This window comes from Tursiops truncatus, chromosome 5 (genome assembly GCF_011762595.2).
Source record: "Tursiops truncatus isolate mTurTru1 chromosome 5, mTurTru1.mat.Y, whole genome shotgun sequence".
In the NCBI taxonomy this organism is placed as follows: domain Eukaryota; kingdom Metazoa; phylum Chordata; class Mammalia; order Artiodactyla; family Delphinidae; genus Tursiops; species Tursiops truncatus.
In genome coordinates this window covers 2,335,713-2,363,017 of record NC_047038.1, presented here as the reverse complement: position 1 = coordinate 2,363,017, position 27,305 = coordinate 2,335,713, and the positions used below count along the sequence as shown (strand labels likewise).

Here is a 27,305-nt window from a genome sequence, read left to right as displayed (position 1 = left end):
CTCACACTGTCTTCTCAGCCACATCCAAGAAAGAAACCAAGGGAGAGAAGATCTAGGATGGCAACCTTTACAATTTACAATAATAAAATTACAATTCTGAAAACGCCTGGTACCCAACTATGGTGTCCCATTTTCTTGAAAACATTACAGAAGCTCGTGCGCCTCTCTGCACGCGGCAGGAAGCAAGAGGCCGTCTGGGTGCACAGAGGGCAGGACACCTGTATTTTCTGCTTTTCACTTGGTTGCATTTTCCAAATTTTCTACCAAGAGCACCCATTACTGCTCAAGCAAGAAGAGGGTGGTACCCGTCGGGCACCCTAGCCTGGGGGGTTAGAATGCACCATGCCCCCTCTCAGAGGGCCCTAGAGGCCCCGCTTCCCCAGCCAGGCCGCCCCAAAGGGCCACGTCACAAGCACAGCCCACACGTCCTCATTTGTCCCTGAGAGGGCCTCGCCCCCGCCCCCCCCACCTCACACGACAAACCACGAACCGCTTGGACGGTCGCCTTGGTCCTTCTTCTTCTGGGACCGCCCGGCGCTCCTGGTCCTTGACCAAGAGAAGAACGCTCCTTTTCGTTTCTTCTCGCTGTCCTCATCTCCCAACTCTTCATTCAGGGACCGTCCTGATTTCGATTTTCCATTCAACTGCCGTCAAATGGAAAACGTCGTTAAAACAGCGTGAAGTTAATTTAACATCACATGAAATGCATGGGAAGGGAGCTGGAGCAGGCCACCAAGACACGTGCTCCGCGGGAGGGCCCAGGTCCCTCAAGGCCAGAGCCTCGGACAAGACGCACGGGAGGTGCGAGTGCTAAGAGGGCCTTGCATTCCCTGCGGGTGAGGGGATAAGCCAACAGGGGCGTCTGCTGTCATCTCTGCAGAACAGCTTTCATCTGGGGGGGGGGGGCCAGCGCGGCCGGGACGGGCACCTTCTTTGGCGTGGACGTGTTTGAGTGGTCGGAGCTGACGCTGTGCTTGGAGGTGGGGCTGCTGGGGACCTGCTGTGCGTCGGGCAGTGGGCGGCCCTCCACCTCCGCCAGGATGCACTCTTGGTACAGCGGCGATTTCAGAAAACGAGTGTAGCTGTCGAACTTCATCAGGTTGAAGATCTGCCGAGGAAACAGCGCTGTCCAGTGACACACGGAACCGGACACTTGGCCCTGAAGGTGCGGGGCGGCGCCAGGCCGCACGCGCAGCAGGGCCTGTTCCCAAAGTCCCTCATCGCCCCTGGAGTCGTTGCCCAGGCTCCGTTATGTCTGATCACACTTATAACACGCCAGCCCTCGGTGGCCGTGCTTATGACCAGCCAGTTCCAACAACCCACATAAAGCCAGCGTCTGAGCGGCCTCAGGACAGCCAAGGTGCAATCTTGGAGACTCTTTACTTTGTTAAATAAGAATGAAACCAAAGGCAACTGGAAACCTAAAGGAAGTGAGACCTGTCTTGAAACTACCTTCCTCCATTTTCTTAAACCTCATTCACACGACTCAGCAACAGAAGTAACCCCTGCTAAGGCCAGTGGACATGTGCTCTAAAACACATTAAGTCCAATGCACACTTTTCATCACAGTGATGTCCTAAAACTGAAAAAAATCCAAGCGTCCATCGATCTCTATGTATATCACCGCCCATGAACCTGTGATGACACACAGATGCATAAGGGAGAGTGTCAACAGTCAGGTACGCCGCGGTGGGGACGTCCTGCTCCAGCGCCCTGCTGAACCCTGGCTCTGAGATGGAGCCCAGCGGCTGGAGTGGGGCGGGGTAGGGGTGGGGGTCCCACCGGCACTCCCCTCGCAGTCTGGTGCCTGCGGGGGCTGCTCTCCGGGACCCGAGTCCTCTGCCCGTGCCCCGGGCAGTCACCTGGAGCTGCTGCTCCTTGAACATGTCGGGGTGCGGGGCGCTGAGGATGTCGTCCGCCAGCTGGGCCTGGCTGTCGATGTTGACCGGCGTGGTGGCTTTGCTGCTCAGGAACTTACTGAAGATCTCGCGGGCCCTGTAGGAGAGCTGACGGGACAGCGCGTGAGTGGGACATGCAGACCACACACGTGTTTTCTGACACGGGTCCAGGCAATGGAGACACGTTTTCTTGGGGCCTAATAAATATTTCTTGCTTGCATAATAACTAGAAGTGCCAGCCAGTATGAAACTTTTCACTAAATCGGCTCCTCTCCAAATGTTGTCAAAGCGCAATCTGAATGTTCCAAAGACCGAGGCTGTGCTGCTGCTACGGGGGCATCCGGGCGCGGGCGGCGCGGGTGCTGTCGCGTGGTGTGGTCTCGCCAAAGTGGGAGGGAGGTCCGGGCAGCACGGAGCGTGAGAAGCAGAGAAGAGGCCTCCTCTGAGGGAGGGGCACAGGCTGCCTCAGAGCGGGTCACGCCGCGGGTCAGCACCCGCACCAGCGGGGCTCACCTGCCCCCGCGCAGCCTGCAAGGGGGGCCGTACGGATGGGCATCCTTAGGATGGCCCAGGATTTTCTCTTAAATCCCCTTCCACACACGGAGTGGCAGCACATGTGTTGAAAGTTTTAGGGCCATTTATGCAAGCTATGTTTAGGCAAAATTAAATATCATATATATTAAGAAACATTCTGAAAAAATTTTTTTTAATCGTGTGAAAATATTTTTACACGGACTTTTCAAACTGCACCATGTGTGAACCTACGCTCAAATCACCCTGCCCTTTAACCACTCCCACTTCCCAGCCGGAAGAAACGTACCTCTTTTTTGTCGTGTGCGGGAACATGATGAAAATATTCACAGGCCTGCCAGAATAAAATGTTCTCTTCACTGAATTCCTTCCTTAGAAAATCCTACGAAAAACACCACAGATTAACCTTCACACCGTCCTCGGAAAAGGGTACGTCAGTAGTGGCGGTGGGACCTCCCTCCTCTGTGCTCTGTTTCATTATTCCCACAGAAACCAGGGGTGCCAAGCGCCTCTCCAGAATTTACCTGGGAGCAAACTTAAAAGCTGCCTCACTGGGACCACCTGGGCCTTCCCAGCTGTTTCCTTAGGAGCTGAGCATGCCTTCCTAGTAGCCGGCCTGGCTAGCAGGCAGCTGCTTCCAACGGTTCACAAGAAGCTCTGATGCCCCTCACGGCAGAGAGAGGCGCCCTCCAGCCCCTGGGCCTGAGCGTCCGGGGTAGAAGCAGGAGGACGAGACGTCTGCCCTGCCCAGCCCTGCCCTGGGGCCGGCTGCAGGAGGTGCCCGCTGCCCATCAGACTCACGGAAAAGTAGCGAACTCCGAGCGGGTCCTGCAGAAGCCGTTCGAAGGACACGGCCCAGCTGGCAACCCTCCGCTCACGCAGGCGCCGGCAGCTCTGCACGCTGGGGAGGCTGGCATTGCTGCTCAGGCTGTGGTTGCTCACGCAGTCCTTCAGGTCGGCGCCGTTCAGCTCTGCGGGGCAGCACAGACCTCACTCACCTGCGGGCCTGTCCCCCTCCTGCCCGCGGGGCCCTCACCGTCTGTCTTCTACAGGAGGTGCATTCAGCCGACACAGTGCGGCGAGTGCCCACACCGTGGCCGCATCGTTCTGGGCACCCTGGGTACTGGGCCGAGTGGGAACGACTTTTGTGTGTATGTGATCGGAAACCCGCTCCTCAACGTGCGCTGACACACTCACAGGCAGGCACACGCTCACACACGCTCACAGGCAGGCACACGCTCACACACGCTCACACACGCTCACACACGCTCACAGGCAGGCACACGCTCACACACGCTCACACACGCTCACACACGCTCACAGGCAGGCACACGCTCACACACGCTCACACACGCTCACACATGCTCACAGGCAGGCACACGCTCACACACGCTCACACACGCTCACACATGCTCACACACGCTCACAGGCAGCTCACAGGCAGGCACACGCTCACACTCTCCTCTCTCTCCTTGGGGCTGGGGTCCTGGAAGACCCCATGTCTTCACGTGTGATTTGTGTCCAGTAACAGGGGCAACAAAGGACTAAACACCACAGACTCCTATCCCCCCAAATTAACCTCTCCTCCCAACACACTTCCCAGTACACGTTCTATTAGAACCAGACAAACTGAGTGTAAAGGTTCACGTGGAAAACCAAACACGAAATGCTGGAAAACTACACAAAACAAAAGCACGGAGGCAGGGCCAGCCCCACCCAATGTTACACTCGTCGCACGCCGCATCCTGAACGATGCCGCTGCAGAAGCAGACGCGCCACTGGGACAGGACACAGCCGGATCACTCAATACACGCTACAGGGTCAACTGTGACCAGCTGGAGAGTGACCAAGTTGGCGGTCTTGCAATACGCACTAGAAAAAATGCCACACGGACCAAAGATTTAAACGTAAACAGTGAAGTCAGAGAAATACTAGAAGAAAGCATGGGACAGTTCTCTGAGATACCTGAGCGAGGACATCCGGCAGGCTCCCGCCCAGAGCCGTCAGAGACAGACTTGAAGCCTCTGTGTGTGAGAGCAGACGGCTGGTACCAGAGGCAGTGGGCGGGGTGGGGGGCAATGTGGGTGGAGGGATCAGCAGGTACAAACGTCCAGACGTAAGAGAAAGAGGTCCTGGGGACGGACGGCACGGCACGGCAAGTGTAAGCAACGACACGGCCTCGCGCGCGTGAAAGGAGCTAAGAGAGGAGATCTGGGAAGTTCTCATCACAAGAAAGAATTCTGCATCTGTGCCCAGTGAGGGAAGCCAGCTAGACTCACTGTGGCACTCATTTCACAATACATACAAATTTTGAAACACTATGTTGTACACCTGAAACTAACATAATGTTGTATGTCAACTACACCTCAAAATATCAAATCAAATCTCTGTAAAAAATACTGTAAGCTAAGGCAAAAGACAAATAAGAAACTATGGGAAATACATGTAACACGTTACACAGCTGAAGGACTAATTTTCTTTATATTTAAGAGCACCTACGCATCAATAAAAAAAAAGATCAATAAACCAAAGGAAAGTGGAGGAAGAGTATGATCTGTCACTAAGTAGAGGCTTAAGATGCCCCCAGCCCCAGGGACCCCCACACGGAGCCAAAGAGAATGTGAACCGTGAACCAGCGTCCGGGGCAGCATCAGGGGCCGAGCAGAGAAGCTTCCCTGCTACGTTTCATGCTGATAAACAGGGTCATCCTCAAAAGATGAAACAGTCTATTTTAAAGACACTCGGTAAAGTATGAGCACCAAAACATTTTCCTCCAGCTTTTTCCCCTTAAGGCAATAATGGCTGAACTGAGAGTTGAGGGATGAACAGAACTTAACCGACCTCAGGAAAGCGGGAAAAGCCTTCCACAAGGGGACAAGCACGTGCAAAGGCCCTGTGGCAGAAGAAACACGGCTCACAGCCCGTGTGGCTGTGAGAGCTGGCAAGCAAGGCCAGTGGGGCCGGGAGGTGGGCACCCAAGCTGTGTGGATTTCACCCTGGAGGACAGCGATAAACAAGGGAATGTCAAGATGGGAGAAAATATTTGCAAACAATGCAACCGACAAGGGCTTAATTTCCAAAATATATAAGCAGCTCATACAACTCAGCAACAGAAAAACAAACAACCCAATCAAAAAACGGGCAGGGCTTCCCAGGTGGTGCAGTGGTTGAGAGTCTGCCTGCCGATGCAGGGGACACGGGTTCGTGCCCCAGTCCGGGAAGATCCCACATGCCGCGGAGCGGCTGGGCCCGTGAGCCATGGCCGCGGAGCCTGCGAGTCAGGAGCCTGTGCTCCGCAACGGGAGAGGCCACAACAGTGAGAGGCCCGCGTACCGCAAACAAACAAACAAAAAACGGGCAGAAGACCTAAATAGACATTTCTCCAAAGAAGAAATACAGATGGCTAATAGGCACATGAAAAGATGCTCAACATCACTAATTATTAGAAAGATGCACTTCAAAGCTACAATTAGGTACCATCTCACACCTGTCAGACTGGAAAGTCTACAAACAATAAATGCTAGAGAGGGTGTGGAGAAAAGGAAACCCTCCTACACGGTTGGTGGGAATGTAAGTTGGTGCAGCCACTGTGGAAAACAGTATGGAGGTTCCTCAAAAAACTAAAAATAGAATTACCATATGATCCAGCAATCCCACTCCTGGGCATATATCCAGACAAAACTATAATTCGAAAAGATGCACGCACCCCTATGTTCACAGCAGCACTATTCACAATAGCCAGGACATGGAAACAACCTAAATGTCCACTGACAGATAATTGGATAAAGAAGATGTGGTACATATATACACGCTGGAATACTGCTCAGCCATAAGGAAGAGCGAAACCATGCCATTTGCGGTAACATCAACGGACCTAGAGACGATCATACTGAGTGAAGTAAGCCAGACGGAGAGACAAATATCATATGACATCACTTACATGTGGAATCTAAAGTATGACACAGATGAACTTATCTACAAAACAGAAACAGACTCACAGACATAAAGAACAGACTTGTGGTTGCCAAGGGGGAGGGGGCTGGGGGAGGGATGGAGTGGGAGTTTGGGATGAGCAGATGTAAGCTATTATATAGAGAATGGATAAACAACAAGGTCCTACTGTACAGCACAGGGAACTGTAGTCAATATTCTAGGATAAGCCATAACGGGAAAGAATATTTTTAAAAAAGAATGTGTGTGTATATATGTGTGTGTGTGTATATATATATATATATATATATATATATACAACTGAATTGCTTTGCTGTACAGCAGAAATTAACATGACATTGTAAATCAACTATACTTAAATAAAAAATATTGGAAAAAAAGCCATCACATCTATGCTAAAAATAAAACATTCCGTTAATAATAATAAAAAAGAAGGGACTTTTTGTCCTTCTGGCTGCACGTGGAGAGCGGCCAGCGGAGGTCAGCTGAGGCTGGATGGTGAGGACAGGTCGGGGGCAAACTGCGGACACAGCAGCTGAACCCATCAAGGTGTTGCAGCTTTTACTTGTCAAACAAAAGGTGTGTGGATTCCAACACGCAACAGGCAGAGCAATGTAGACCAGTGCACACAGGACACGAGGGAGGCGGGGGGTGTGTGGGCAGGCTTCCCAGGCGCCCACCCCTGCCCTGCCCAGCGCTGCAAGTTTGTGGAGGGATTGAGTGAAGGAAAAATGAACGCTACCGAATACACGTGTTAAGGGAAAGATGACCCGTATACCAATCCATTTTTATAAGATTTAGCCGATATGAATTATTTTTGAAGACTCACAGATCAATAACTGACACTTTAAAAGTCTAATCGATAAAGAAACATTAAACATTACAATTAAAAAAAGAAAGGCCCCCCCGGCCGCTCATTGTGGGCTGCTCGGCTCAGCCGGCCAGCGGCAGGCACACCCTGAGGCCTGCCTTTTCTGATGCCTTGGTGGGAGCAGGGCGGTTCCTGCCGTGGAGTCTTAGGGGCACTGGTGTCCTGCACAGAAAGATGCGCTGGGCCTGAGAAGGGGCGGGGGGGTGGGGGGGGGGGTGGAGGGCTGGGCTGGGCTCTGCCTGCAGACAGAGCCTCTCCTGGGAAGAGTCATTTCAGCTGGGGACGCAGGCCTGGGACTCCAGCTCTCATCTGACCCACGAAGTCAGAAAGTTATCGTGCGCTGGCTCCCCGGGCCTCCCCACAGGCTCTTTTGTTTCTTCTGGCCAACACACCCACACTGTTGCTTCTGGGACCTGAATGCCTGCTCCCTGGGCCTCAACTCAGGCACCAGGAGCTTCGAGAGGGGACAGCAGTGACCCTGCAGGAGCAGCTCCAGGGCCAGACCACGCTGCCTGAGGCCGCAGCCCCGGCCGTTTCCCTCCACCTCGGCCAGATCTATGGGAATGTGCACACTCTTCAGAGTGGGAAAAGTAGAGACAATGCCTGGCTGCGTAAAGCACGTCAGTACACAGCTCTTGTCATCGTGAGATCTCCTGGTGAATCTCTAGGTGGCAGCTTCTTGCAGAAGAATGTGGAGAGCCACGTGGTGGGTGCAGAGCCCCTCGGGGATGGCAAGATCCTAGCACTTCCGTGTGTCCATGACACCGGAGAGTCACCGGGCCTTGACCGCCATTGTCAAGTTCTGAATTTCATAATTCACGCCACCTTAAACTCACTCTGGAATTGCTCTCGACACAGAAAACAGTGCACATGTGTGGGAGGACTGCCCTTGAACACAAATAAAATTCCTTCGAACGCCGGGATTCCTACCCCAACTCCAAGGCCAGGACAGGTGATGGAAGAAACCCCACTATGTCTAAGCCACTGCCTGAGTCTCTCTGGGGTGTCAGGTGCTTGGAAAACAACACACTCATCCTCCAGCCAAAGAAAAACACGTCCATGGAAGACACCCCACATCCCACCTTACAGCTTCACTTTAGAGAACGTTTCCTGGTTTCTGTTGTCGCAGTTGGTTTTCTTTTTTTCCTTTCAATTCACCAGTTTAAGTCAGAGAAATGCTTTCCTGGTGAGAAAGTTTTTGAAGTCTGTTTCAGATCTGCTGAAAACTAGGAAAGCCACCACCTTTACATTGGCTGGACAAACATGCAGGTTACCGTGTTGCAAATAACTTGAAGAATGCCTTACTATTAACATTTTATAGATAATTCTGTAACTCTAGGCTTTCACCCATCATTATCTCACCAGAATATCTCATCCAAACCATAACCTCCAGCACTTTAAATATTTAAACCACAACTCAAGGTCAGGTAATAGGGCTAACTGCCACCGGCCTCCAAGCGGACGGGCCCCCTCGGCACACATACCTGGAGACCGCGCAGTCTGCCTGCCCCCGCCAACCACGACAAGGCACAGACCAGAGGGACTTTACCTGGGCAGAGCCGATAAGAGCCACTGTGATGCCATTTAACCAAATACTTCCAACCATTCACCGCAAACCACCCCTCTGAATCCATACCAGGGTCAGCCAGCACAGCCCCCGGGGCCCCGGGCTCGGGCCACACACAGAGACATTGTTGCTTAGCTCACGCTCCCCAAAGAGGTAAATTAGTGCACTTTCTCCAGAGATCCCAGGCCACAGGCTGACAAAGGCGAGTCTCTCCCTTGGAGCTCACGGAGAAGGAGCCGCCAGTATACCTAGCACAAAGCATCACAGGAGGCACATCCATAATTCAGAGCAGACCTTCAGCTGCTGCTGCCACGGCTGTGAATTATTCAGCAGGCAGAGAAGCCCCAGAGCTGTTCTCAGAGGCACAAGAGCTGAGGCTGAAGCCCCGGGGGCCTCTGGGCGCTTGTTTTCTGTTAAACTAGCAGTGGCAAAGGAAAAAAAAAATACTTTTTATAATAAAACTCTTAATTCCCCTATTTAAAACATTTTAATCCCATAAACAGAAAACTTATCTTTTTAATGAGAAGGTGATCACCTTCTCATTAAAAAATTGCATAGTATCAGGAATAAGTATTCGCTAAGTAATAAGCAACTACCCCAAACTGAACCACTTTTAAACCGCAAGGAGCACTTTGAGGTCAAAGCAAAGCATGCACGTGGCTGTCCCATGAAAGCTTTGTTTATAAAAACTGGCGGGGGCTGGATCTGGCTCTCAGGCTGAGCCGGGCGGCCATAGATCCTTGGGTGGACACTGCTGCATAAACAGCTACAACTAGATGACAGTTCTGTTAAAAAGGTGTTAAATCAATCTCAACATTTTCCAAGAAAACAATGCAGGAAAAGTGTTTAACGATGCAGCAGAGCCCCAGTGGGTCCCACTTTCCTATCAATGTCCTTTCTGACCTCACGTTTCTGAAGTGCAGCCATCTGCTGATGAGGCAGCAGAGCTCAGGGGTCGCAGAGGCAGTCAGGCCGGGACGCGGGGTCCCAGTCCCTCTGCGTCGGGCCCCTCACCTGCCCAGGGACTCAGGCAGTGCTCAGAAAGGCAGAGCTACCAGCACAGCTGATAAACTGGGGAGACAGGACTTTGAGCGAGGTCCGAAAACACCTCCACTGGACCTAAAGCTGCCCCTTTCTTAGAGCCACACGTGCCATCCTTTGGGGGCAGCTTTTAATTTTGACATAAATTAACCTTGCAGAAAATTACAAAAACAGTTAAAGGAACTCCCATACACCCTTTCCCAGATTCACTAGCCGTCTACATCTTGCTCTGCCGGCCGCGTCATCCTCTCTCCTCTCCCCTTCACTCCCTTCCTCCCAGTCTCCTTCTCTAAACACACACGCCAGTAACTTTTCCCAAACTATTTGAGATTAAGGTGGAGACAGCATACCTCTTCACCCCTGAATACTTTAGTGTGAATTTCTGAAGTACGGGGACATTTTCTTTCACGACCACAGCACAGCCATCAAAACTGGAGAAAGTGACACAGTCCGAGTTCCAGTTTCACCAACGATGTCCTTTCTGGCTATTTCCCCATCCAGGGTCCAATTCAGGTTCGCTTAGTGGTTGTGTCTCTTTAAAAGCTCCCGCCCTGGGGCTTCCCTTAGTGGTGTGGTGGTTACGAATCCGCCTGCCAATGCAGGGGACATGGGTTCGAGCCCTGGTCCGGGAAGATCCCACGTGCTGCAGAGCAACTAAGCCCGTGCGCCACAACTACTGAGCCCGCGAGCCACAATTACTGAAGCCCATGTGCCTAGAGCCCGTGCTCCGCAACTAGAGAAGCCACCACAGTGAGAAGCTCGCTCACCGCAACAAAGAGCAGCCCCTGCTCACCGCAACTAGAGGAAGCCCGCGCAGCAACGAAGACCCAATGCAGCCAAAAACAAATAAATTAATTAATTAAATAAAACAAATAAATAAAAACAAACTAATTAATTATTTTTTTTAAAAAGCCCCCAGCCTCTCTTTGGTCTCTAGACCCAGACATGGGCCGGCTCTTCTGTGGACTGCCCCTCAGTCTGGGCTGCCTGGTGTCTCCTGCTGACCTGGTAGGAGCACTCCGGGAGCGATGGGTGCCCCGCGCGTGTCCTCCTTGCACTTCTCTGCAGGAGAAGGGGCGTCAGTCCCTTGCAGCATTGGTGCTGTTTGGTTGGGGTGCCGGGCTCTCCACTGTGGAGGCGCTAACCTGCCCTCTGAGTTGATGGATGGCTCTTGTTCCTCGTCAAGCTTGTGTCCAGTATTTCAGCATCTGCAGAAGACTTTTCTTTATAGATATATAAATTTATTTTCTTTATTTTTGGGTCTGCGTTGGGTCTTCGTTGTTGCGCACAGACTTTCTCTAGTTGCGGCGAGCAGGGGCTACTCTTGGTTGTGCGCAGGCTTCTCATTGCGGTGGCTTCTCTTGTTATGGAGCACGGGCTCTAGGCGTGCGGGCTTCAGCAGCTGTGGCACTCGGGTTCAGTAGTTGTGGCTCGCGGGCTCTAGAGCACAGGCTCAGTAGTTATGGTGCACGGGCTTAGTTGCTCTGCAGCATGTGGGATCTTCCCAGACCAGGGCTCGAACCCATGTCTCCTGCCACCAGGGAAGTCCCCACAGAAGACTTTCTGACACCATAATTCCTCCACATTTTACTGTATGAAAGAGCTTTCCCTCCTCGCCCACTTACTATAAACTCATTTATCTACATCAGTACGCACTCAATGGACTTCTGTTTTTATGCTCTGCCTCCCTTCAAGCCGGCACCTGGGGCCTTCTGGTAAGTCCCCACCATGCACTGAGCACCTCCTTATTTTCTGGTGTAAGAACATGTGTGGGACTCATTTTGTACTTTCCGTGCTCCAGACCAGGAATCAGTTTTGCTCCAAGGAACCCAGTTCCTTTCACTGAGGAGTGGTGTTTGGACACCAAGATCTGGACACAAGGGGCACTCATTGCTACTGGGGGTTTTTGTTGCTTCCAGGCCCTTCCAGTGGACAGAGCTAAGAAATACTGATACGCATACCCACACATGCCTATGAATACACAGGTGCACAACTATTTATCTACTTATTTCTACATGCTCACATCCATCTATTAAAACCATGAATTCATACTGACACCTTAAACCCCAACCCCAACCCTAACCCCAATACATTCTCCTGTCCCATATTTGTAACTCCCTCACCAGCAGCGGAGAACTGGGCTCCCACTATTCTTGGTGTATTTGCTCATCTGCTGAAGCCTAGAATACACAGAAGGTACTTTAAGAACTGATAACACGGACTTACCTGGTGGCACAGTGGTTAGGAATCCGCCTGCCAATGCAGGGGACACGGGTTTCAGCCCTGGTCCAGGAAGATCCCACATGCTGCAGAGTAACTAAGCCCATGCGCCACAACTACTGAGCCTACGCTCTAGAGCCCGCAAGTCACAACTACGGAGCCCACGTGACACAACTCCTGAAGCCTGCGTGCCTAGAGCCCGTGCTCCGCAACAAGAGAAGCCACCGCGGTGAGAAGCCCGTGCACTGCAATGAAGAGTAGCCCCCACTCACTGCAACTAGAGAAAGCCACGCGCAGCAACAAAGACCCAACGCAGTCATAAATAAATAGATAGATAAATAAAGTTATTTTAAAAAAAGAACTGATAACGCATACACTGCCAAAAACAAAACCACTAACTAGACTTTCATCTTTGTTTACAGTTCTTTTTGAGATAAAATCCACATACAGTGAAATATACAGTCCTAGGTGCAGGATTCCATGAGTTTTAGCATCACGTCATTGACTTTTTTTTTTTTTTTGCGGTACGCGGGCCTCTCACTGCTGTGGCCTCTCCCGTTGCGGAGCACAGGCTCTGGACGCGCAGGCTCAGCGGCCATGGCTCACGGGTGCAGCCTCTCCGTGGCATGTGGGATCCTCCTGGACCGGGGCACAAACCCGTGTCCCCTGCATCGGCAGGCGGACTCTCAACCACTGCACCACCAGGGAAGCCCATGTCATTTACTTTTTAAAGCCTGTACTTGCTCATCAAGTGAACTGGTCCACCCTTCAAACCAGGCCTTGGGAATATCTGCCATTCGGCCATTTCAACGGTAAAATTCAGTTCTGGGGGAAAACCCAGGTGGAGACTCAGGCCCATGATGGTCATTCTGGCTCTGGGTGGCATAATGCAATAGACTGCATGGGCCTGGATATCTTTATGTCTTGGTTTTCTCATTAGGGGAGAAATTAACAATTGCAGGGCTTTGTGCAAGAGTACAAGTTAAGATCTTTACACCACGCATCTAAATACTGAAAAAATATCAAAGAAGCTAACGTGCTGTTAAGTAAGATATATTCTATTCTCCTCTCTTCAAACGCCCTGAAGTCTAGGCTTGAACTTAGAATTCTGGAACTTGCCCGAGTTCTGCACTGAAAGGTGGATGCACAGGGAGGGCTGCCCGGCCCTCCCCCCACCCCCGCCCTACCCGGCTCAGCTGCACGTCCAAGTCTGCCACGTCCTGCCCACACCGCACAGTAGGCTCCCTAGGAGTATTCACTTCATTCCCCAGCTGCAGCCCTGACACGTTTTACAAATTTAAAGCAGCAGGCCTTTTTTTTTCCTCAAAGCAATCGCATATGGAATCCCTGTGTGTGGACTGGGCCACTGGGAAGGAAGAAGATACAGACAAGAACAGGTGGGACAGACCTCGGCCGCGCTCTGCTTGACCTGGTGCGGCCTCGGGCAGGCAGCCTAGCACCTCCTTCATGAAAGATCTGCCACTATTTACAGAGCCCTTCTGACGATGAGAATGAAATGTCTATGGAGCCTGACAGCACCTCCTCGGCACAGAGTCTGCAAACTATTGATCCATCAGCCCATTTTACAAAGGAAGTTGCTGAAGTGTGAAGCCCTCCTATGACCAGCCTGAGATTAGCTGGTGAAGGTGCTGAGACAGCGTCCATGTGCTCCAAGGGACGCTCCCAGTGTCACCGTTCATGAACTCCTGGCCAGATGTCACAGCCCTGGAGAGCAGGCAAACGCCTCCCAGGTCTATAGGGCAGCGCTCAGTGTACAGTATCCTTCCATATACTTCCCAGGGCCACAGGAAATGTGGGCCCAAACACCAGAAACCTAGATGCTGAGTCTTTCCTGGAGTCACCACCAGAGAGTCGATTTATAACTGTTCTGGCAGAGCAGAGCAGAACAAACTTTCCGTGTCTGAAATGACACAAGTCCTTCTGGAGACTGAAATGCCAAGCAGATGGGGGTGAGATGCTGGGAGAGCTCGCGAGGCCGTGTGAGTGGGCAGAACGGTAGCCAAAAAGGGTCAGCGTGGGAAGTAACGCGACACGCAAAGGGGACGTGTCACTTGTCACATGAGCGCTCGGGATTCAAGGCACAGTGCTAGCAACTGTGACCACACGTGGGCTGCCCACTAGCCGGCATCTGACCACAGGGCGCCTCCAGGACTCACCAGAAAGGGACGCGGGACACTTTTCAAAGATTAGCCCTAATCAAATTCATTTAGTATGTTGATTTGAATGAAAAAAATTCACATTATTCACTTACTAATTCCTTAGTGAAATCAGTGTATTTCATCTCAGTGAATAAAATACATACACTCCGTGAAGACCTCGTTTTATTCTGGGGCCAAGAGCCGCACGTGAAGTGTGAACCCTCCAGCTGTGGCCTGACCCTGTCTGGAGGCCACTGCTCAGTGCAGAAGCCCAAGGACCCCGAATGGGGGCTCCACAAGGAAGACTCAAAACTGGCGCTCACCCCCGCCTGCAGCCGAGGCACAGCTGCAGGTGCCAGGCCAGCACTGAGACCGTGCAGGTGGGGGGCCAGGCAACGGGCACCCTCCCCAACAGGACAGGGGGCTCGTGGGCTGACCATGAGAGAAGGAAAAGGATCAAGGGGATGAGATCATCAAGGACGCACGGGGCAGGCACCGCCTTCATCAGGGATGGCACTGGGAGGCCACTCCTGTCAGTGGGAAAGAGGTAATACCGAGACATAGGAAAGGCTTACTTTTGGGTCAGGTATAAACTGTACTTTCTGCCTACGGCATCCATAGCCTGGGATTCTGGAACAGTTATGATTTCACATAATTTTAATAATGAAGATAATATGTCAGGTGCAAAACTAAACGAATGTAACACCTGTGTCTTTTATGTGACTTCCAAATAAAGCAATCAAATTCAGAAAGTCATTTGTCCCAGACTGGGCTCCAAAATTCTGGTCACCAGGCTGGCTCCTGAGGGGTCCTTACCTCGCCCCCACCTCACCCCCAAAGAAGGCAGGCAGCTCTCCTGCCCCTTCTCCTGCAGGAGGCGGTGCTGAGTGGTGGGGGCTCCCAAAGCCCCACCCCTGGTCTGGATGTCTCCAGTGGGTGGCGCTCAAGGCAGAGGTGACCCAAATTGAGGAAGCATCGACAAACTAAGGGGTCCGCAATCTTCAAGAGCGGCGTGAATGCGAAAAGCAAGCGAAGAAGGAGGAACTGTTCCATTGAAGGAGACGAAAGAACCACGACAACTAGAAGCCAAATGTAATTCTGAACTGGATCCTTTTACCATAAAGATGACATTTACTATGAATTGGCGAAATGAACAGGGTGCGAGGATGAGATGGTAGCAATGTATCGGTGTTAATTTCCTAATTTTGATGGCTGTATTTTGGTTATGCAGGAAAATGTATTCATTTGTAAGAAATTCACCCTAAAGTATTCAAGATGGTAAGGGTATCATATCAGCAACTTACTTTCAAATGGTACAGGAAAAGTTCTTTGTCCTACAGCTGCAATTTTTGAAAGTCTGATATAGTCTCAGACTGAAAACAAATTACATGGTGCAAAAAATAAATAAAAATAAGGGTGTGCCCTCTCTCCCCCGCCTGCCCCGAGGATCTGCGAGCCTGACTCTGCCATGGAACAATGGATCAGGGCTCCACCACACGGGGGAACCCAACATCCTCCATGTTCTCCTCCTCAAACTGGACGGGCCGTTAAGATGAGTAAGAGGTAAAGTGGGGCCACGCCCTCCTCCTCATTTCTCAACATACATCTGTTGAAGGTCTACTTTGTGGCAAGCTCTGTCCTGGGAGCCAGAGCCCCCAGCCCGGCTCTACCTGGCACAGCTGTGGTGGTTCACGGTGTGGGTTCCGGAGTCACACTGTCCTCCCCGTTCTGTAACGCTGCAGTAACAACCGTGTACTCATGTCACAGGGATGCTGTGAGAACTCCACTCCTCACCAAGTCACCTCACCTTTCTATAGAGCCACAGTAGTAACTATACTGGCATCCTAAGAGTACTGTGACAAGCGGTACCAGGCACATAGTAGGCATTCAATAATACTGGTTGGATAAATAGATCACGTGTTCCAAATACAAGCTAATGAGGTGGCACAGGCTGAAAGGCATGTAAGTTCAAATATAAACATCTTGCAGTTTTAATGCACAATTCATAAAATATTTTCTACTTAAAAATTTTAAACATAAAAAATAAAATCCCTTACTGATCATTACCTAAAATTCTAGTCCTATCTCCCCTCCCTAGAGGAAACCCACCTTATTAATTTGGTGTTGATCCAAATTTCTTGTTATGCTTTTACAAACATATATATGTTCCTATCAAAACAATGTATATTGTTTAGGAAAGCTACTACTTTTCGTCTTCCTGAACTCCATTAGCTCTAAAAGTCAGGCCTGGCCACGTGACTGATATGCTGTGGGTTTTCTAGTTAGATGAGAATGTCACTTGTAAATAATGATTATTTCGTTCCTTCCTTTACAAGTTTTAAAATTTCTTTTTCTTGCCTTATAGTGTTGGCCAGAATCTCCAATATAATGTTAAATAGTTGCTAAGATATGAAACACCTTTGCCTTATTCCTGGGTCTAATGTTTAACTATTAAGTATAACTTTAAAAAAATGAAATGGGTAGAAGCAGACTCACAGGTATAGAAAACAAACTAGTGGTTACCAGTGAGGAGAGGGAAGGGGGGTGCAGTATAGGGGGAGGGGATTAAGAGGTACAAACTACTGTGTATAAAATAAGCTACAGGATATAACGTACAACACAGGATATAATGTACAACATGTTTTATAACAACTACAAATGGCGTATGACCTTTAAAAACTGTGAACTACTATATTGCACCTGTAACTTATATAATATTGTACATCAACTATACTTCAATTTAAAAAAAAAAAAGGAATGGGGACTTAATTTTATTAGATACTCCTTTGCCTCCACTGTGATAATCATACAGTTTTACCCCTTTAATCTATTAATATAATACAATCTGCTTATGTGACCGTGATATTCCTTTATTGAAGTGTAAGCGCCATGAAGGCAGGGACTTTGCTTTGTTCACCAATGTATCCCCAGTGCCTGTAACAGTTTTTAGAAGAGAGTAGGAGTTCTAAAAATAACTGTCGAATGAATAAATGGTGACTTGAGTGGAAAAGCCTCTAATGTTAAACTATCCTTGCACTCCTTGAATAAACCTCACTTCATAAGGATGCATTTAAAAAATGAAAACACTGCTGGATTCAATTTGCTAAAATTTTATTTAGGAAGTTTCCATATTTGTTCACTAAGTTAAATTGGCCAATAATTCAATTTTGTGCCATACTTGTCCGGTTTTGGTATCAAGGTTATGCTGGCTTGATACGAGCAGGGTAGGGTAGCTTCCCACCTTCTATACCCTGTGTGGTAGACCACGTCAAGTCCAAAATATTTGCTGCCCCTGCTTGTGGGAGGGTTACCGTGCCCCCCACCGCAGTGTCAGGCTTGGCCCTGTGATGTGAGAGAGCGTAGCACGTAGTGCTTGGGAAGGAAGCACCGCCCGGCTCTGCCACAAGACTCACAGTGTCCCACAGAGGAACTGCTGCGACAGCGAAAACACGCAAAGTAAAACAAGGCCAAACTGCAGTGGGCGTATAATGTAAGTAAAAAAGAAATTTTGCTTTCTTAGAGCCACTGTGATTTTGGAGTTATCTGTTATTTGCAACATCATTTATCCCAAGCTGATCGATATACTCACCTATAAATTGGTTTGGGCATGTTGCCTTTTGCGGTGTAGATCTTTGACTTCCAAATCATTTTTGCTTATGTTGATTTATCTAACCAAAGTTTCCTTTTCTTCTTAGGCCAACCATATTTTCCTAAACGTTGTCCAATTGACCTGGTAATCAGATGCATTAGTATAAAGTTATTCGTAGAATTTTCTTATAACTTTAGTTCTCTGTTATCTTTGAAGTCATCTTTGTCTTCTTTCTTCTTCATTCTTAATGTTTTTTCCCTCTTTTTCTTGATCACACGTACTGAAGACTTATTTTTTTGTTGTATTAATCAGTTATATACTGTTTGTTTTGTTTTCCATTTTGTTAATTTCTACTTTATGTTTTTCCCTACTTTGTTTTGAAAGCTTATTTGCTGTATTTCCCAACTTTTCTTTTCTATAATATATACATTTAATACTACAAAATTTTCTCTGAAAACCACTTTGACTATATCCCACTGGTGTTAATATGTAGCACTATAATTACTGAACAGTTCTAAACTGTATTATAATTTCCAGCTTAATTTTCTCCTTGACCCATGAATTATTTAGAAATATAGTTTTAAACTTTCAAATGTACAGTTTATTTTGTACTGTCTTTTTGTAACTGACTTCTGTTTAATTACCCTGCAGACAGTAGATGTGCTCTGTTACCCTGCGGACAGCAGATGTGCTCTGTTACCCTGCAGACAGTAGATGTGCTCTGTGTGCTACAAATATATTTTCAATTTGTAGTAACTGCATTTCTGGAGTAGTATATTGTCAACATTGGTAAATACTTCATGTATCTTTGGGAAAAAAGTGTACTCTCTATTGGATGTAAAATTTTATACATATAAAATTTAAGTTGTCTGTTTTATAATTCAACGTTCTGTGATCTTACTCTATTTCTTATCACTTGATTTCTTAGTTTCTGAAAAAGGTATATTATAGTCTTCCCCTAAGAATACTTGTCCACTTTTACTGTAGTTCATCTAACTTTGTTTACAAGTGAGAGACTCTATTTTTGGTGCACACTGCCTGCTTTCCTCTTTTTTTATTGTTTTTTCACTTGAATTATTCTGTCTGGTGTTAATACTGTCATACCAATTTCCTTTTTCCTTAGTATCTACCTAAGAAAATAATTAATTTCATTTAATTTTTTCAATCTTCCTGTGTCCTTTTGTTTCAAAATTGAATTTTAAACAATCTAAATGGAGAGTTTTCTCCTTTGATGTCCTTTCTCTTCCACTGCTCTTATAATCTTCTTCAGGACCTGTCCTAGGCTCTTTTCTCTATGTAGTTCTTCTAGGCAATTTTATCCACTCCTAGTACCGTTTATATTGGAAATGCAATGAAAACAGCAACAGTGATATTGACAATAATAACGGCAGCTATCATTTGCGTAGCTTTTCATTATGTGCCACGTACTGTTCTAGACGCATCGCAGGTATCAGTTCCTGTCATTCTCACAGTAGCACTGTAAGGTGGGTCCTGGTACCCATCTTACAGACAGAGAACTGCGGTGGCCAGCTGGTGGCAGAGTCAGGGTTTAACCCAGTCCATGCTCTGACTCATATGTCTTATCACCTCTCACGTCTCCAGCCGTCTTCCAGTTCCCACTTGTCTCATAGGTTTGAGACTTCTCCTTTCTGCATGATCTCTAATTACTCAAGCTTGCCAAGGCACTGAAGTCCACTGGTGGATAGATGACCCTTAAGCTCACGCTTTCCAGGCGCAACCGTTCCTGGCATCCACACTCAGTTACCCCACTGTCTACACCACATCTCCACCTGGAAATTGCGAACCACCTCAAAAGTCACAGGCCCAAAGCAGAGCTCTTGTTATTGCCCTGTTATCTGTTTCTCCCGACCCTGCTCCTTCCCACCCCTGCCGACGTGGTGACCGCCCCCCAGTGGAGGTCTCCTCACCCTGCGCTCTCCTCACAGACACAGAGTCGTCCTCTCTCAGGTCTCCACTACCCTGGATGCTCCTTCTCGGCTTTTTCCTGGCTCTTCCCATCTCCCCAAACTCACATGAGGGACAGCCTCTGCTCTCATCTCGGGGCTCGGCTCCGCTGGACTCGCGGGCCTCTGGCTGGAGCAGGCCCTGCCGCCCGCCTCCATCTCTCCCACCACCAGCAGCAGCACATCCCGCAACCATCCACCGTCTCCCAGAGGCGAGCACGGCCTGTCCACCAGCCTCTCTCGGGTGCTCGGGTCACCTTACACGCAAGTCCCTGCAAAGTCTTGTACGTTACAAGGCTTTCCCTCCCTTCTCTGAACAACAGCATCTGTTTGAGGGTGACACGTTGGCCTGAAGTAATCTCGATTGATGCTGGTTTTAGATACTGATAGAGGTCACTCATCTAAAAGAAACAGTTTTTTAAAAGGCAAACAAAGCCAGATTTAGTATTTATTCCTGGGGGAATGACCTGAAGATTTTTAAAGAGCAAGACAGTAAGTGGCTACGTAATGAAGATCACGAATGCACAGTCACAGAACAATGAGAAAACCCAGCTGCCCTAATACCAATGGCTGTTAGCGGCTGGCGCCGCACTCCAGTGAAAGCATCACTCACAGATTCCAAAGTGCGGTACCCCCCCAGCTCAGACAGAAAGAAGCAGAGGTGACTCTGGAAAACTGGCAGTGACTCACAAGTTAGCTCCAAAATGTGTAAGGAAATGCAAAGGGCCTGGAATAAGCCAAACCATCCTGAGACTACACAACCAGATCTCTGAACGCACGACAGAACGACAGTAATGACGACACAAGGTGCTGATCCAATGACAAAGAGACCAATGGAACAGAAGCTGGAAGCCAGAAACAGACCCACAAATATACGATTACCTGATAAAGGTGCTGCCTCCTTTCAGTGGGGACAGGATCGCCTTTTCAATAAATGGAGCTGGATCAACTGGGTCCCAGACGGGAAAAATGAATCTTGTCCCCTAACTCACAGCATACACAAATACCAGCTGCAGATCATCAGAGCTTTCAATGCAGAAGATAAAACAACGATGGCTTTACCTTCATGAACTTGGGAAGGGCAACGCCTGCTCTAAAAGGATATAAAAAGCATCACAGAAAGGGAAAATGATAAATTGGATGATACAAAGATTAAAAACTTTTGGTCACCAAAAGAGACCACGAAGAGGGCTTCCCTGGTGGCGCGGTGGTTAAGAAGCCACCTGCCAATGCAGGGGACATGGGTTCGAACCCTGGTCCAGGAAGATCCCACATGCCGCGGAGCAACTAAGCCCGTGCGCCACAACTACTGAGCCTGTGCTCTAGAGCTCGCGAGCCATAACTACTGAGCCCACGTGCCAAAACTACTGAGCCCACGTGCCACAACTACTGAAGCCCGCGCGCCTAGAGCCCGTGCTCCGCAACAAGAGAAGCCACCACAATGAGAAGCCTGAGCACCTCAATGAAGAGTAGCCCCTGCTCGCCGCAACTAGAGAAAGCCCGCGCACAGCAACGAAGACCCAGTGCAGCCAAAATAAATAAATTAAAAAAAAAGAGACCACGAAGAGAATGAACAGGTAAGCTGTGGGGGAGCTCACCTGAATACATAAATCCAATGTATTTTTTCAAATTTCCTACAAATTTCAAATTTGAATTTTTTTCAAATTTCCTACATACCAATAAGGAAAAGTAGATGATCTAGCAGGAAAATGGGCAGAAGTCTTGCATGAGCACTGAGTTGAAGAGACAGAGATTAGAATCAGGCCAGGCCAGGCTGGAATTTGCAGGTGCCAGGAGGAAAGCTAGTGAAGAAAGAGCTCCAGAAATCTCAAAAAAGAGACCCCTGGAGTCTGTTGCTGAATTCTAAGGTGTGTGCACACGGGGCGAAACCCATGAGGCCAGGCAAAGAAGAGCTGGGAGCTGCAGGATGAACGTTCCCAGAACTCACACAGGGTTGTGAGATTTCTGAGTCCCCACTAGCTCTGCTTGAATGCCTGGCCTTCAAAGGAGACCCCACATGTGTCAGGCTTCAGTAGTGGGCTAAACTCGCTTACAGTGAAAGCGACTTTAGATTTGGCCTAGAAAAAAAAAGCGTAAAAACAAGCCTCAAAGGGGCCAAGCCAAGCCCCAAGTAGCTGAACTGCCAATTAGAACAAAGCCCTATACTCTTCAAGGGAAGACAACAAAATCCCGCAGCCAGTCGAAAACCACTAGACATGAGAAGATGCAGAAATGTGACCCACGACCAGGAGAAAAGTGAGGCAGTAGAACAGACCCAGGAGTGACAGCGAGGATACGTGAGCAGTGAGAGACCTGTTGTAAACACGCTCTAGAGTTTAAAGGAAAGCGTGAATATGTCAGGAGAGAAGTGAAGGCTTCTAAAAGATCTGAAAGGAACTTCTAGAGGTGAAAAATAAACCTCTGAAATGAAGAGTCCACAGGATGGAATTAACAGCATATTAAACACTGTAGAATAGATCAGTGAACTTAAACACAGAACAAAAGAAACTATGAAGCATATGGAGAAAAAAAAAAAAAGGCTGAAAATGAACAAGTCTCAGTGGCCTGTAGGAAAAGCCCAAGTCCCCAGAGTGGGAGAGGGGCGAACAGTATCTGACACTCAACACGCCCCAGATGGCGGATACACAGCAAAACCAACCCAAGACTCATCGCAATTAAGTTGCTGAAAACCAGCGAGAGAGAAAATCTTACAAGCTGAGAAGGCAGGCCCAAAGGCCTCTACTTTCTCTCCTTAGTTTTCTTAATCTGCATAAAAGCTGCTTAGGTAGAGCTCTTGCAAAAAGCCACTGAGCCCTCCCCAACCTCAAGGTCGACTTCTAGACCTTTCCCCTAAATTATTTTGGCCAATCAGATTTTCAGCCCAATCTGTGTAATACTTTCTCTGAGCAACGTTATACCTATTCTCCTGAGAGTGAATCTAATAAAATTTTCAAGCCACTTGGCAAGTCCTTAGGTAAAAAGCTTCCAGCATTTAAAACAATATTAATTATTTTAGTAAACGCTTCACTGAAGTGTAATACATACCAAAAAAGGGCACAAATCATGAGTGAACACTCGTGTGAGAGGCAGAACACGGGCTCTGGCGCGAGCTGCCTCAGGGTGACTGCTCCCCTGACGGGACACACGGCTTACTAGACCAGTCCTTACACTGCTCTGCATGCTACGGTTTCCTAAGAGACGCTTTCCCCCCAAGAATCAAACTAATCAATCCCCTTGGAGTGGAAGGAGACACACCTGCTTCCAGGTGGGGCCTCTGGGGGGAGGATGAGGAACGCACACAGGAAGGGGTCACAAAGGGGACCCCCTTCCACAGTGACTGCAGTGCTTTGGAGGAAAGGCCTCAGGCAAATACGCCCCAACGTTAGCTGGCGTGGCTTCTAGGAGGAAGGTATGTGGTCACTGGTTTATTACTTTTGAACTTCTGTTTGGTTGAAAAAAATTTCACAGTATAAATAATTACTAATAAAAACTCTCTCCAAATATCTTGTAGAACTGGAAAGAAATCAGCACACTGCAAAGAATCTTGGCAGAAATCGAGTCTCTATCCTTCCAAAAACTAAACTCCAAGTCTGACTAGTGTTTACAAAATACTTAGTACTTCGTACCCTATAAATACACTATGCAACTCTGGGTATAATTTTTAGGTTCAAAGCAGACCATAAGGTATGTTACAATATATTAAACTGAAATAAAGACTTCTGGTTAAAACAACCCCTCCCACACAGCAAATAACAAATTAACATTCCATCTCTACTAGTTAGCAAACATTTTTGAAAATGTGCAATTAGGCTGCACTGTTCTTCTGATGAGGAAAATATGGCTTCACCAGAATTCTGTACAAATACCCATGACACCACTCTGAAACCTTTACATTTCTCCTTCTCTTTCATCATTTTACAGGATGCAAATTCATTGCCAAAAATACTAGAGATCATAGTACCTCATATTCTATTTTTAAAGATTTTTTTTTGATGTGGACCAATTTTAAAGTCTTTACTGAATTTGTTACAATATTGCTTCTGTTTTATGTTTTGGATTTTTGGCCGTGAGGCATGTGGGATCTTAGCTCCGCGACCAGGGATCGAACCCACACCCCCTGCACTGGAAGGCAAAGTCTTAACCACTGGACCACCAGGGAAGACCCAATACCTAGTATCTTAAAGAAGGGTGCAGTTTAACTCCCTCAATTAACAGGCACGTAACCCTCACCACCAGGCAGCTGCTGTAAGAGCCCCGGAAGCGGCCTGACGCGCAGGGCCCACTCCTGCACCGCGACCCCACCAGGCAGGCAGAGAAGGTGCCATCAGGCCTCGAGAAAAGACAAGACACAGAGAGAGACGACGGCGGCCTGCGAGCTTCCCTCCGTGGCCGTGGAGCGCACGGTGTGAGCGGATTGGGTGCGGGCGGCTAGCCAAGAGCTGCCCGGGGGGAGTCAGCTCTTTCCAGAGAGTGACCAAAGCAACAGGAGTTTTTCTGTGCCTTGATGTATTCTCTCACACACGATGGTGTTAAAGGAGAGACCCTCTAAACCCCAAACCCCTGAAGCAGTAAGAGTCACTTCTGGAAACCAAAGTTTACTGTGAACTTTAGTAAAGCGCGAGGGAAACAGAGCTGAGAGGCAGACCTGGATGGAGGGCTGAGGGTTGGCCTTAGGCGAGAGGCGGGAGGGGTCCCAAGGCTGGAGGTGGGGAATGAGGACCCTCGGCTGGAGATGGCCCAGATTGTGCTCACCATGGCTCCCCGGGTGTCCAGCAGGGTCACGAAGCGGGCAGAACCGGGAGATGTGGCCCCGCAGCCATGCCCACTGAGCTACGCTCAGCCCTGGCCAGGTGTGTACAAACTTTTGGGGAAGGAGCCCCGGTGGGCCCTGGAAAGCGATCTGCTGGGCCTGAGACCACTCACCGCCCAGCACCTGGAGGAACGGGCGGAGAGGACTGGAGGCTCTAGTCTGTGACCACCTACTTTGCTCTTTTGTTTCCTACTGAAAGTTATTTCAAAACAAGACAAAACAAACCGGCACACGGCAGCTGCCCAGGTAAGTGTGGGCAACGTGAAGACGAGCCACCGACTCTCCTCCCCCCACGACCAGCACAGGCGGGGGCGGAGGAGGGGCAGTAAAAATCAGCCACAAACTTAGCAAAAGCAACCAGAAAAGACGGCACCGTCTGATGCCGTAAGCTTCAAACAAGAAAAAGAGAAAGAAAAGAGAAAAAATGAGAACGTTTTGACAGGTTCTGAGTCTAACCCATCCCTGAGTCCCCAGCAGGTGTCCTGGGGAAGGAAGGTGCACCGACAAAACAGGGAAAGTCAAGGGTACACCCTTGTGGGTAGAGCCCAACTAGTGCTGAGGGTGTCAGCTCAGGCAGGAAGGACACGGGAGCTCGGCACTGTGGTCTCTCTGGGCTCAAGAATGTCAGTGCCAGAAAGCACAGTGTTAAGGGCCATGGGGACTGCTGACATCCACAGACGGGAGGATGACGTGATAGATGGGTAAATGGGTGGGTGGGTGGGTGGACAGATGGACGGATGGATGGGTGGGTGGGTGGGTGGATGGATGGGTAGGTAGATGGATGTGTAGATGAGTGGGCGGACGGAGGAAAGAAGGTATAGAATATGCAAAAAGCAAACACAAAGTCTGGTCTGGAAGAAAACACAGCCTAAAAAGCTTTAGAAATTCTTCATGTTCTATGAGAGAAAGGGGAGAAAGCACAGTTGATGAAACAGATTGAGGACAAAATCAATACTATTACAAAATGAATAAAAAGTAAAAGAAGAGGCAAGATATGTCTGAAAAATCAAATTAATAACATAGAAAAAAACCTTTTACAACTAAATTGCCTTTGAGTATAACTGACTGACTTTCTCAAAGAAGGAGAAGAGAACACTCTTGGGCTCTTAGAAACCTCCCTGGTGAGTGAGAGCAAAGAGGCCGAGGGTCTGACCTGCTTAACGGTGACCACGTGATCAGAACTCCTTCCGAAGATTTGCAAACCTATCTGATAAAGGATTAATAAACATAATATACAAGGAGCTCATACAACTCAATAACAAAAACCCAAATAAGCAGATTAAAAAACGGGCAAAAGACCTGAGGTGAATATATTCTTAGACACAGAAGACATACAAATGGCCAACAGGTACATGAAAAGATGCTCAACATCACTGATCTCAAGGAAATGCAAACCAAAACCACAATGAGATGTCACCTCACACCCATTAGTCGACAGTCTTGTCTATTATCAGAGACAAGAGGTGAGTGCTGGAGAGGGTGTGGAGAAAAGGAAACCCTCCTACACTGTGGGTGGGAATGTACATTGCTGTAGCTGCTGTGGAAAACAGTCTGGAGGGTCCTCAAAAGAATTAGAACTAGAACTACCATAGGATCCAGCAACTCCATTCCTGGTGATTCATCCAGATGAAGCAGGATCTCGAAAGATATATGCATCCATGTTCACTGCAGCATTATTCACAACAGTCAAGATATGGAAACAAGTTAAGTGCCCATGGAGGAACAGATAAGGAAATTATGGTGTGTGGATATATATATATATATATATATATATATATATTACGTATAATGGAATATTATTGTCTTAAAAAAAAAGAAGGAAATCCTGCCTTTGCAACACCATAGATGAATCTGGAGGACATGCTAAATGAAATAAACCAGACACAGAAAGACAAAAACTGTATGATCTCACTTCTATGTGGGATCTAAAATAGTCCAATTCATAGAAGCAGGGAGTAGAATGGTGGCTGCCAGGGACTGGGGGGAGGGGGACATGGGGAGACATGGGTCAAGGCATGAAAAGTGTCAGCTGTGAGATGAGTAAGTACAGCGCGGTGACTATAATCGTAGTGTTTTGTACACTTGACATTTGAGAAGAGTCGATCCCAGTGTTCTCACCACACACACAAAAGGTGCCTGTGTGAAGTGACAGGTGTGTTAATTAGCTTGATTGTGGTGATCATGCCACGTGTATGTACATCAAAATATCACACCATATACCTTAAACACATACAATTTTTTTTATCAATTATACCTCAATAAAGCTGGAAAAAAGTAAAATAAAATAATTTTTAAAAGGGAAAAAGAAAGCCTCGCGTAGGAAGCAGTTACTGATATCAGAAGTGAGTCCGAACAACACGCACGGGTGGGTACCGAGCATGACCTAGGGCGCTGACCTCGCCTATAACCGGTTTCTCTTTGGCTGCATCTCACAGCCCAGGCTTATGACGTAGTCCTGGTCACTAAGGGACCATTGGCCCGACACCACATACTCAGCTGCTCTCCACGTTGACTGTAACTACCGATGAGCCTAACCTGCCAGCACACCTCTCAGCTACCAGTTACAAAGGAACTAACCAGCAAGCGCAGAGCCTCCACCAGACCCCCGTCCCCCCTCCCAGTACTGAGCCCCGGGACTGAGCCGGCTCAGGCAAGGCCCAGAGTTCATGGAGCCAACGTCAGTGCCCCAGGCTGGTGACACCCG

The 27,305-nt window shown here is 48.5% G+C and overlaps 1 protein-coding gene across 4 annotated transcripts in view; it reads right to left on the bottom strand.

The window, feature by feature from the left end:
- Positions 1–27,305, bottom strand: part of RGS12 (regulator of G protein signaling 12) — a 118,270-nt gene that overhangs the window by 18,280 nt on the left and 72,685 nt on the right. For 3 of the 4 annotated variants that reach the window (XM_033856582.2, XM_033856583.2, XM_019951309.3), the window contains exons 6-10: positions 3,231–3,400; positions 2,719–2,811; positions 1,863–2,006; positions 929–1,108; positions 491–644 (exon numbers count right to left, since the gene is read on the bottom strand). In XM_033856582.2, the coding sequence (XP_033712473.1) occupies positions 491–644; positions 929–1,108; positions 1,863–2,006; positions 2,719–2,811; positions 3,231–3,400 (741 nt within the window). Of the gene's footprint in view, positions 1–5; positions 66–490; positions 645–928; positions 1,109–1,862; positions 2,007–2,718; positions 2,812–3,230; positions 3,401–27,305 lie in introns of all 4 variants that reach the window. The other variant, XM_073804785.1, reaches the window with a different exon arrangement.